General features: G+C 40.1%; 1 protein-coding gene and 1 long non-coding RNA gene across 3 annotated transcripts; one reads left to right on the plus strand and one right to left on the minus strand.

The window, feature by feature from the left end:
• Positions 1–179: 179 nt before the first annotated feature.
• LOC120558022 lies at positions 180–7,620 on the minus strand. Its single transcript, XR_005639043.1, has 3 exons — positions 7,516–7,620; positions 2,999–3,049; positions 180–275 (listed from the first exon to the last, which is right to left on the minus strand). It is a non-coding gene; the product is annotated as an uncharacterized LOC120558022 (long non-coding RNA).
• irf6 (interferon regulatory factor 6) lies at positions 6,937–11,922 on the plus strand. Of its 2 annotated transcripts, none has more exons than XM_039798839.1 (8): positions 6,937–7,205; positions 7,537–7,715; positions 8,222–8,417; positions 8,512–8,610; positions 8,734–9,000; positions 9,683–10,075; positions 10,223–10,341; positions 10,819–11,922. In XM_039798839.1, the coding sequence occupies exons 2-8, from the start codon at positions 7,542–7,544 to the stop codon at positions 11,047–11,049; spliced, it is 1,479 nt and encodes a 492-aa protein (XP_039654773.1). In that variant the 5' UTR covers positions 6,937–7,205; positions 7,537–7,541; the 3' UTR covers positions 11,050–11,922. The 2 variants fall into 2 exon arrangements, with proteins under 2 accessions (XP_039654773.1, XP_039654774.1); XM_039798840.1 differs by having other exon boundaries at positions 7,541–7,715.
• Positions 11,923–12,967: the final 1,045 nt, after the last annotated feature.

A 12,967-nucleotide genomic window follows, 5' to 3' on the forward strand; every position in this document is an offset into this window, starting at 1 on the left:
AGATGTGGGTTCAGGATAACCCACAAATCATCAGGACAAATGGATGGATTGGATTTACCCAGATGATCTTTGTTTATGTACCCATATGTACCTCTGATGTTTACTGTCTTTTCCCCCCATGTGTCGATGACCCCCTCGCTGGGTGGTTGGGTTCATGTCAATGTCTGCAGTAACAAAGGAGTAACACATTCAGTGTTGACTGAGGGACGGCCACAACTACCTCACTCCAAGGCCCTGGGAATTGCCTTATACCACGTCTGTGGCCCCCATTTCACCTGTGAGACAATGACAGCACATTGACATTAAAGACCACAACTCAGTGGAACAATTAATATCTGACAATAACGCAGGTGAACATCCACATACAAACAATCACTCTTTATGATTTATGGTTCATGGATTATTTATTTTTTGCAGGAGCTAGTAGCCTGGCTCCGGGGATGGCGATGCTGAATTGTTTTGTTGGCTAGTCGGTCCACCACTTTGGTCCAGACCAAAATTTCTCAACAACTTTAGGATGGATTTCTATAAATGTTTGTACAGACATTTGTGGTCTCCAGCGACAGAGCCCTACCTGGTGAGCCTCTTAGTTTTCCTCTAGCGCCACCATGAGGTTGACTTTTTAGTTCTTCAATGAAATATCTCAACAACTATTGGATGGTTTGCGGTAAAATTTGGTCCACACATTCATGGTTCACAGAGGATAATGTGTAAGAACTTTGATCTCCTGACTTTTCATCTATGGCCACCATCTGGTCAAACTCTCCTTTTGTCGCACTCCAATTTATAACCAAATACCTGCAAAAATAATGACATTCCCATCAGCCTCAGCTGTACTTCCTCTTTAGTATGTTAGCATACTGATGTGAGCACCAAGTACAGTCTCACAGAGCCGCTAGCATGGCTGTAGATTCTTGTTTATGAAACAACAGAACAAAACCAAATATAATCAAGTACACAAATTCCCTAGTATAATAATATAATCCCAGTATGTACACATATTTACAACACATGCAGGTAACAAAAAGAGGTGGGGGGGGCACTTTCTACCCCCCTACTTCCAGCGCCCTTGACAAAACATGTATTTTAAAAATGTATTTTAAAACATGTTTATTTGTTTGTATGTTTGTATGTACTTTAATTCGACCAACTGCATCTTTGTCACATCTATTAATACGCTACGGCAACTTGTATGAACAGAACTGTATGAGCAAAGAAACAGTGCATGTGTTTTTCCATCAGTGTCTGCCTGTGTTTTCATTATGTCATTTCTGCTAATAGAAATCTAATTAAGAAGAACTAAGTCTCTTAGAGAGGGGGCTTATGCCACCAACGCTGCTTACCTAACTGACCTACCAACCTCGGTTTACATACATGTGAAATAGGAGCAGGTGTATGCTCACTAAATGGAAATGAATCTATCCATATGGAGTTGCCGATAAAAGTGTTTATTCAGTAGTTATGGCTGTATTATTTGATATTTTTGGGAGGTAAAGCAAAGTATTAAATCTAAACAAATTATAAAATGGGTGGGCAACAGGCCTTCACTCCATCTGCCATTTTTTTGCACAGACTTTAATGTGGTAGGAGTATACAATGCCATAATGCTCTGCTAATGACAATGTTCATGGTGTCCCTTAGGATTGCTTCATTGACTTCATAGAGTATGCGGCCGCTCTGAGCCTGGTGCTAAAGGGAGGAGTGAAGCAGAAGCTCCGCTGGTACTTTAAACTGTATGATATAGATGGGAGTGGCTGCATCGACCGTGATGGGCTGCTTCAGATAATTAAGCTGCACATAAGCCTTCATGTTAAAGCTTGACATATGCTGGCTTAGTGACAAATCCCAAGTACTGTCCTGAAACAACCTGCTCAGACCACTCGGGCCTGAATGAGATACAAGCCACAGAGATCCCACCCACATTGTAGTTTTCCTCCAGCACCACAATGAGTTTGACCTTTTAGTCCTTTATTGAAAAATTGTGACAGCTGTTGGATGGTTTGCTACAAAATTTGGTCCACACATTCATGGTCCACATAGGAGGATTTGTAAGAAGTTTTTATATCCTGACTTTTCATATAGCACCACCATCTTACCTTTTATCACATATGGATGCGAATCCATTAGCCTCAACTGTACTTCCTGTTTAGTGCCAATTAGCAAATGTTAGCATGCTATTACGCTAAAGTAACACGTAAAAATGGAAAACCTTATACTTGCTTAACATCAACATGCTAGTATTATCATAGTAAGCATGTTAGCATACTGATTTGAGCACCAAGTACAGTCTCACAGAGCTGCTAGCATGGCTGTAGTCTTGTTTATGAAACAACAGAACAGAACCAAATATAATCGCATTCTTAGTATACTTAGTATAATACTACTATCCCAGCATGTACACATATATACAAAACATATAGGTAACAAAAAGAGGGGGGGGGGGGCTTCCCTACTTTCTACCCCCCCTAATTCCAGCGCCCTTGACAAAAACATGTATGTTTATTTGTTTGTATGTTTGTATGAACTTTAATTCCACCAATTAATCTATGTCACGTCTATTAATATGCTATGGCAACTTGTATGAGCAAAGAAACTGGTTAATCTAATTTTTTTTTAAACAGTGCATGTGTTTTTCCTTCAGTGTCTTTATTACATTATTTCTGCTAATAAAAATAATTAAGACGAACTAAGTCTCTTAGAGAGGGAGCTTATCCCACCAACGCTGCTTACCTAACTGACCTACCAACCTCTGTTTACATACGTGTGAAATAGGAGCAGGTGTATGCTCACTAAATGGGAATGAATCTCCATATAGAGCTTCTAATAAAAGTTTATTCAGACAAATGGCTGTGGACTAATCTCTGGGTCATTGTCAAAGTATAGCACGGTTGTTCTGTTTTTCCTCACATATTAATGAGCCAGCAAAGACTTTCCCTCTATCTCAAATATTAGATTAGACATTTTGCTTTAAAGTTGCATTCAATGAAAGGACACATACTTTGTACTTGGTAAAAAAGGTGGTGCAGCTGCATCATCTGTTGGACTCCAGCTGAAATGACACACAGTATGATTTCTGTCCAATGTCCATTACGTGCCATCATTACATTGAATATTGATATTGATATTAAATATATACATATTTACTGTAGGTAAAACCTACTACCAGTAAAATTCAGAGATCCATTAACTTCCTTACTTGTAGTGTTTTATATACTGTACATAAACTAACCTGAGGTTTCGCTTCTTCTGAGCCAGTACAGAGAGGTATTTTTTATAAAGCCTTCATAGCAAAGCTGTTTGACAATTTTAATGAATTAGATGTACTGTGGTGTATTTTATAATAAACAACTTAATACAAGTTATAATATATATAATAAAAGTACCTTAATCAATATCATGTTCCCCTTGTTCTTTAATCAGCCGCTGGTCTGAACCTTTACCATTTGAATGATTATTTCAGGGTTGTGCATTTGCAATTATTTCCCTTAAGTTGTCCTTCAAATTGACCACTGAAAACTAAATAACGACTAGCTAGAAAAAGCTAACAACTGTTGCATTTTTTTAACAACTCTGACAATTACTGTTGTTCTACAGTTGTAGATTCCCCAGCATTAGACAGTCTGTAGTCTGAGGTTTTCCTGAATTAAAGTTCCACATTAGACTAGGACTCTGTCAAGTTTGTTAGCTGGATAGTTTATATTTGGCAAAAAGCATATACAGCATTAATATAATCTATTTAATTGTTTTTATCCCTTTAAATAATCATCTGGTGACCCCTTTATGTTACATTTCTGTTGGGACCCCTTGGGCGGATTCTGACCCTGGGTCCTTCATTCTTTGTGATGCTAAGCTACTACTATGACTTACTTGGACCCAAAACAACCCAACACACCCAGCCACTATAGGCTCAGACAACCATCATCCCAGAATGCAAAAAAAATGCATCACACACACATGGCAACAGGCTCATTATGGATAGGCTAGCCTACTATGCCGAAACCAGGAAACCCAAAGACAAATTTGCACAGCTGGATGTCGGACACACGCTCCCAAATTTATGAGTAGTTTCAGGGAGTGGCTTGTTATTGTCGGGCTGTTTGGCTACCATTAGCCTAGTGACAGGATCATCATCAACCGTCCACTTGTCTTGTGCCACTTCATAGTGAATGTGCTGTTCTTTTCTATGGAAACTCCCACTTTGACTGCCAGTTGCCAGATGAGTCATATGTCTAAATATTGTCTTCTAGAATGTAGGCCAATTTATGAATAGCCTATGTCTAGACCACTTATATTACACCCTTAAGACAAACAGTATTTGTTTTCTTAACACTCTTCAAAGCAAATGAAATAATAGAAACATATAGCCTAAATAGGTTGGAAAAAATAGTAATCAATTGTATGAACATCAGTGGAAGAAAAATAATACAAAGAGGGTTGGGTGATTGGGATGATTCAGTAAATCTAATTCCCTGGAGAGAAAAATAATCCTCCCAAAATGTCTCAAAATGTGTGTTAGCCTAAAACAGTGGTTCTCAACCTTTTCTGTGCCAGCGCCCCCCTATCCACTATCCAGGTCCCTAACGCCCCCCATCAAATATTATGTGTGCTAATTGCCCCGAAAAATAATGATTACGCCCTAATATAGGCCTATTATTGTTGTTACTATTGTTATAAAAAATAATCAAAAATTCAAATCATTGAATGACAAACACCACATGTATTAGTTTCCCATGTATCAAAAAAGCCATGTGAATAGAATGTATATATATATACAGGTTTTTAAAAAGAATGCAACCATTTGACATTCAAATTAAATAACAGCAGCCAATCACAACGACTAGATATGTAACATTCAAACTATAATTAGGTATTATCAAAAGGCCTGCTGCATGGTGTGAACCTCAGCACATTTAGAAGATGACTATAATTTGAATGTCCTTTTTTGTTTGTGATGTGACTTTGGGTGTCATGAAATGGCTTTAAATAAAATGTATTATTATGCTTATTATTATTATTACAAACACCAGTAGCCAATCAGAAACAGCTAGCAATTTCACATTCAAATCTATTTTTCATTCAAATCTAAAATCAAATTGTTCCAACGGAAAACAAGCTGGCACTTATCAAGGGGTAAAAGCAGAAGGATCTCACACACACACACACACACACACACACACACACACACACACACACACACACACACACACACACACACACACACACACACACACACACTATTTTGGTGATGACCCACGACTTGAAGAACGACACCTACTGCCGAATGGAAATAAGTTTACAACCTTTGAAAGTTAGTGAGAGCCGTTTTTTAATGCTTAGAAGAGTCTAGGTTAGAATAGTCTAGGTTAGAAGAGTATATGTTAGAAGAGTCTAGGTTAGAAGAGTAGATGTTTGCCATCGCCTGTCTTGCGAGTAAATAGCAGAAAAAACGTTTGGAGAAAACGCAACCCCACATCCCGCTGTGTTTTGATGAGGTGTGAGAGTCTCGTACAGTAAACAGTGACATCAATGCCTCTATCGCTTCCATAAGAAAGTTTTAAAACCCCAAACACAAGCTCTGAACTGGCCGTGAGTTTGGGGAACAGCTGACTGTTTGCCAAACAACAACGCACAGTCGATATCTCTCGCACGTCTCTTTTCTTTCTCTCTTTCTCCGTGAAATGAAGCTGCATTCAGGTACAGTAGGAAACGTTGTGTTCTATAAACCATCTGACGAAAAACTGTTACTGTGAAATATAAAGTCTACTTGTGCTACATTGGGGGGGTTAAAGAACACAACAGGACGTCGCGGCGATTGCTTTTTTTTCTTATCTGAACGCAGCTTCACGTAGTAGCTACAGAGCTCATTTAAGATGATGCTCTTACTTCCCGTTTCTGTGAAGGCAGCACGGAGCTGCGCCAAACAAAGCTGACAGAAGCACAGAGAAGTTAGGATACCCGTCTCGTCCAGTTGCAGTGCTGTAAACTGGCAGCTTTTAATGTTGCAGACCACGGATTTTTTAATAGTTTAAGTGTAAACATGTATTGTTATTGTGAATCTTTGGTTTAAACTAGCTTTCAAACAAATGCCCCCCAAGGGCACCTCAACGCCCCCCTTTCCAAAATATTGCTTCCAACGCCCCCCATCATCTTCTGAACTCCCCCTGGGGGGCGGTACCGCCCATGTAGCATTTAAATGTGGTAAATAACATATGAATATTTCCATAAAGAGAATCCCTGAGAGCCTTGGACTCTGTTGAAACTTTTAGGAAACACCTAAAGACTCTTCTTTTTAGACAAGCATTTAGTTAGCAATATGGCTTTGTATTGTATTTTATTTGTTGTTGTTTCTTTTATTTGTTCCGACTGTAAAGCACTTTGTGACCATTCTTGTCTGTGAAAGGTGATATATAAATAAATTTTACTTACTTACTTACTTACTTACTATAACTGTCTTGTGAGAAATCACTATCTTTACTAGGGAAACAGTTGTACATTTTTACTCCCCAACTTGTACATTAACTTTATCTATATCTGTTGAATCAGTTGTACATTTTATTTCCAAATTGTATATTTTTTAATATTGCTCGTGTAGTATTCAATTATTATTTAATGTATATTGTTTCCTATTATTTAATGTATACTCTGTATGTGTGCTGTGTGTCTGATATTTTTGCTGCTGCAACACCATTATTTCCCATTTTTTGGGATCAATAAAAAAAATCTGATCTAATCTAATCTAAATAAACGTGTTTCAGATTTCGCTTTGCAAAAGCATTTAAGCTATTTGTCTATTTATGAGATTGGGATCACTGTATGTGACTAATTATTCTTGACATCTCTGTGTCAGAAGTTGAGGTTGGCTTACAGCGAGTGAAATGCTCAGATGGGGGAAAAAAAATATATAAAGTGTCTTGTCCACGTGCTCTATGAAGAGCCATCCCCTCAGCTGCTCAGAAAAGGTGTGTTCGGCATGACGTCACGCCTGTACCTGAGTTTCGGTGAGGAGAGAGGAAGGGCCAAGCCGCGGTGAACAGCACCTCGAGATAAACTGTTGTTATTCTCACCCATCTTCGTCCAAGTGATTCGCGGTGAACTTTTTTCTTAGAGGGAATCTGTAGGAGTTTGGCCATTTGCAGAGGAAACACGTCTTCATCTCCAGCTGCTGGTTAGCAGGCAGTCCTCTCCGACTTCCTGGTTCGCCACAGGTATGCTATGTGTGTCGTTCTTTAGTATCGTGTTCTGTCGCTTTGTTTAGTTGAGTTTGAGTAGGCCTATGCTGTAGCCTATTTTTTTTTGTCACATTGAAAGATACGGTGTCAAACAATCAAACACTATCCAACCGTCAATCAGCTGCAGTAGCCTAATGTGACAAAAAAAGTAAATAATGTACAGGTCAACGAGACGCGCGGGATTTCTGTGAACACGGCATTGTTGTTTGCCAATGAGAAATGCATATCAAAGCTTTCTGGCTGTTGGGGAAATGAGAGTAACCATAGGCCTATACAGTGGACTGACCGGTTTGTGCTGTCTTGTCAGTCAGGATGTCGGTCACCCCTCGACGGGTCCGTCTGAAGCCCTGGCTGGTCGCTCAGGTGGACAGCGGCCGATACCCGGGTCTGGTGTGGATTGACCGTGAGGCCATGCGCTTCAGGATCCCATGGAAACACGCTACACGACACACACCCCAGCACGAGGACGAGGACACCATATTTAAGGTTAACACTGTTAACCTACACTTGATGTAATGGTAACAAAAAGTTCAGCCGTTGAGGAATGTGTGTCATTTGTTTGTAAAGGGTTTGTTTACCTGAAGGCAGATAGTCAGAACCTGTTTTGGCAGAGCTGCGCATGCAGGGAATGGGAGCGGGGTGCTCGCATTTGTTTAGTCCATATGTTTGCATTCCATATTTAAGTAAGGTTTATACTGGTTCAGACCGGTTGATGATTTTTGCATATTGCTGGAGCAACATCTGGTTTTGCAACCCAGTTACATAAGGCCTCTCTGCTCTCCCTGGCTTCCAGCATTAGGAAAGCCATGTGGGTGTATAGGGCATTTAGAAAAAGTAGGTACTGACATTGGGTCTATATTTGTGTTGCTGCAATAAAAGGTAGAAGACAGTGATGTGATGTTAGGACACCTTGAGAAAAAAAAAAAGAAAAAAAAAGAAGAGACAAAACAGGGCGATATTGATACCTCCGCTCTGTTTAAATGTTCCTGCAGGCGTGGGCTGTGGAGACCGGGAAGTTCCAAGAGGGAGTTGATGAACCTGATCCTGCAAAGTGGAAAGCTCAGCTTAGATGTGCCCTGAACAAAAGTCGAGAATTTAACCTGGTCTATGATGGCACCAAAGAGGTCCCCATGAATCCTTTGAAGATATATGATGTCTGCGAAATCCCACAGCCCCTCAGCAACCAAGGTAAATAAGAGCTGGTTGAATATGACAGACTTTCTTCACAATTTATTACAATTTTTCCTCCATTTCACTTAATTTCGTAATACTTAACCCACAGGCTCCTCAGACGCTGGTTCATGGACTCCGCATGAGGAAGATGGTGGAGAGGAAGATATTCCAGATACACCAGAGTCTCTCCCTCCATACCCATCCAATGGTAAATGACCTCTCCTCATGCATTACGCATGTATTCTTTATTTCCTGATAGTACATCCAAAAGCAAAGCAATTCAGTTTTATTGCTGTTAACAGCGAATTGATTCTCCTATTTCCTCATCTAGGCACCAGTCCCTCTCCTCTCATTATGTGGTCTCCCATGAGCCCAGAGTCTTCCATGCAGCCTTCCAGTTGTCCCCCTTCTAATGGGGTCTGGCCCAAAGAGGAGCCTGTTAAAATCTGGCCTAAAGAGGAGCCTGTGGATGTGGAGATGCACCCCACACCCCCGAGTGACATGCCTTCTGCTCCTCTGCCTGATCACTCAATGCAGCCCCCTCCTCTACCCGACGCCATGTTTGCCTCTCCAGAAATGTGGATCAGTTCCCTCCCGAGTAAGTAGACTCATGTTCTGTTGTTGAAATCCAACGATCGCAACACATCATTAAGGAGACAGTTCACCGAAAAGCACCAACTAATTTTTTTCCTGTTTCCCAGGCTGCAGTCAGTCAATTCAGATAGATTAGGGGAACAGGCTGATGAGGTGTGGGGCACCTGCTGTAGCTTTGGGGATAGCTACTATAGCGCAACCCAGTCCTAATACCGCTGGGTATTGTAGTTTTTATTAAATGATACCCAAGAAACGAGTAAATAGTCCCTTTTGTTGAGGGCTATTTTTTTAGATGTGATTTGGTGAGTAGTTACAGCAGCAGGACGGTGTATGTGGGATTGCCTCAAAATAAACTACAGTGGCCGTGTTCATCGTAAAAAAGGAATATGTCAGCCAGTGAAACAATGTGGCTCATTGATGTGTTTGTAATGGTTTTTGGACAACGGTGGTGGTCTATGACAGAGAAATAGGCCACACAGCCAGTACTTGTTAGAAGGATCCATTAATTTCTTGACAGTAAGACATTTACAGGAAGATTGACCTACACTTAATATTTCCAAATCTTGAGGGCACTTCAGGTACAGGGGGAGAAGTTCATGTTTTTTGGGTGATTTGTCCATCTTTAAATTGATCATAACTTCATCAAAAATGGTTTTAACATGTGCCTACATTTGTCTCTGACCCAGTGACGGACCTGGAGGTACAGTTCCTGTACAGAGGGAAGGAGATGTGTCCCACCGCGAACGTCAGTAACCCGCAGGGCTGCAGGCTGTTCTACGGAGACCTCGGCCCCATGGTCAACCAGGAGGAGCTGTTCGGGCCGGTAAACCTGGAACAGCTGCGCTTTCCGACCACAGAGCACATTACCAACGACAAGCAAAGGGTTTTCACTAACCGCCTGCTGGACGTGATGGACAGAGGCCTAATCCTGGAGGTCAGTGGTCACGATATCTATGCAGTGCGTCTCTGCCAGTGCAAGGTGTACTGGTCCGGTCCATGTGCTCCAAATCCAAATGCTCCAAATCTTATAGAGCGCCAGAGGAAGGTCAAACTCTTTTGCTTGGAGTCTTTTCTCAGTGGTAAGTAGGTTTCTCACTTTTATTGGGACAATTGGTTAAACAACTTGAGTTATATGTGGGTTTTATTTTATTTATGGTCTTTGCAGCTCTTAAATACTTAATAAATAGGAATTCTAATACTAATAAATCTGTTTGTATGGTGTGCAGGAGTGATAACCCACCAGCGCAGCCAGACATCAACCCCTCCTCACTTTGAAATCAACCTGTGTTTTGGAGAGGAGTGGCCTGATGGGAGGCCCAAAGAGAGGAAACTTATCATGGTTCAGGTGAGAAATGTTGTTTGTAACAAGAAGAAATTAATCTTTGTTCTCATCACGGGACGATACAGGCCAGTAATCAGCAGTCTGACTCTTCCCTTCAGATCTGTACATGAACAAACTTTATCTCTGTATACAGCAGTTGGAAAGAATAGTTTACTCAGTAGGAATATTAATCTGCACAATATTTCACGGTTTGAAATTCTTTTGCATGACAATTATTTTTTTATAAAAGACACAAGTGGGAAATCTCTTCTATTTAAACATAACTTGTGATGCTTAAACATATTATTTATTAAGGAAATAAAAGCTGCTAATTTAACTTAAGCTGCAGCTCTACACCTTTTTTCCACAACTCTCATATTTCTCCTCTCATACTGAGGAACCACTGTTCATCTTTGTTGCATGTGAACTGCAGGACTGTCGAAAGGCTGTACTTTTAGGATTCGCAGACTGTGTGACTCATACTGGTCCTCTGTCCTGCAGATTGTTCCAGTGGTGGCCCGTATGATAAGCGAGATGTTTTCTGGAGACAACACGCGATCCTTCGACAGCGGCAGTGTTCGCCTGCAGATCTCAATCCCAGATATCAAAGACAACATAGTGACCCACCTAAAGCAGCTGTACTGCCTGCTGCAGACCCACCAGGGCCAGGACGGCTGGGCGTTGCCTCCCAGCTCAGGCCTGAACATCGTCCAGGCTCTGCAGGGACAGTGAAGCAGCCCGCACTGTGAACTGAACACATATCGCTGTATGTTTTTACACTGCTATTGCATTACCTACTGTTAGCAAAGAAGTACTTATGTGTAATCATATTTAGAAGTGTGCACACCATACTGTAGGATTCTTATTCTTTTCTCTGGTAATGTGCTGTGACAATGTGGATTCTCTATATAGAAGTAGTGCTTTCAAGCCTTGATCACTCTGCGTTAACTGTGCAGTAACCACAGACGGATGTGGTGGCTGCATGAGCCAAAGTCCTGCTTGCTGAAAGGGAACATTAACGTAGTTAATGAGTTACAGAAATCCTCCTGTGCTTTATTTATCCAAAACGGGTCAGTGATTACCAAACTTTGCTGGATTCAAGAAACGGCGCAGAATACCTTTTACCTTTTGACCTCCATATCAAATGTTTTGATGTTGGATAAACTCTAGGCAAATAACAATTTAAGTATGGATGGTTTTCTTCCATTCATTTATGACTAAACAGTCCATCTGTACTCTGCTGTTTTGAGATCCATTTATTCTGCCAGCACATGTAATTAGGTGTTTCAATTGTTTGTAACAAATGTTTGACAAAAAGTCTTTCCATTTGACAGAAGTATCACGTTTTCTGGTTACCTGGCCTGCAGTTTTGTCTTCAGTTTTATTTTTACATCTATATTGGCAGATATTTTTGTATTCATAGCTTTGATTTTTAAGCCATTTATTATATCCAGGCAGCCATTTAACTAAACAACATTCAGCTATATTGATTTGTTTTATTATAGATACCACTGCACTTTGGGCTGCTGAATAATGTTTCACATCTAGCTGAATTCATCCTGTGATTGTATGTTTATTTTATCAATAAAAAAAATGTCAAAATAACGAGTTTAATTACTTTACTGATGACAAATATAGTAAACTTGTTTCTTGGCAGAAAATGTAAAATATTTTGGCTTTGTACAATGCATTGTTGAAAAAATATTGTTTATTTTTCTGCTCCAGATGATTGCAAGTTGAGCTGCAGGTTGACAGATTTGTGAGTTAACTGCAGCTCTACCAACTCGTGAATGTGCTCGTTGCTGACCTCCAGTGGTTTAGTTTAACAGCAGCAGGTCTGGGATGAGTACAATACGTACTGCCCCTCCCACCCTCCGGGTAAACAGCTGGGGGCTGATTTAGGGATCGTCAATGTATTATTGTTTAAATACAGTGCCAAGAAATAGTAAGTGAACCCTTAGGATTTATGTATTTTTGCATAATTTAGTCATAACGTGTGGTCTGATATTCTTCAAAGTTACAATAATGGACAAGCTACATCTGCCTGAAGTAGTATTACAAAAACATTTGCATGTTTTGGTGTATTTATACAATTATTTGCTGGAACATTTAAAGTTAGGTTAGAAAAAGAAAGTGAAGCCTTGGTTTTAGTAACTAATTAAACCTTATTTCACAGCAGTGCAAGCATCAGATGACTGACAGCTACCCTTAAACTTAAAACATATTTTCAAATGTGTAAGTGCGTTGTAATAGTAATAGTAATGGTTGTTCAGATCCAGGGCAGCAAAATGACTACAAATCATGGTGATTACTACTTCATGCTTCACGTCAAGGATGATGTTAAGACTATTAGTTTGCTTTATTACTCCAAAGTGTAAGTTATTTCTGCAGCTAAATACAATAACAAACATTTGGGGTACCAATTTGAGATGTACAATGGCATCAATTTATTTTAAGGGAGAACTGTGCTTTCCCCATGGTGCCCTTCTTAAAAGCACCATTGTAGCCCTCAAATTCTTTTCTTATTGCTTAGACATCAATCGCGATCTCTGTCACTTTGAGATATTTAGATTTGCAATATTTCTTAATCTGAAGTACTCTGAATGCACATGTGAATGAGAGATGGTTCACATCATCTTCTGAAGAGATG

This window comes from Perca fluviatilis, chromosome 4 (genome assembly GCF_010015445.1).
Source record: "Perca fluviatilis chromosome 4, GENO_Pfluv_1.0, whole genome shotgun sequence".
In the NCBI taxonomy this organism is placed as follows: domain Eukaryota; kingdom Metazoa; phylum Chordata; class Actinopteri; order Perciformes; family Percidae; genus Perca; species Perca fluviatilis.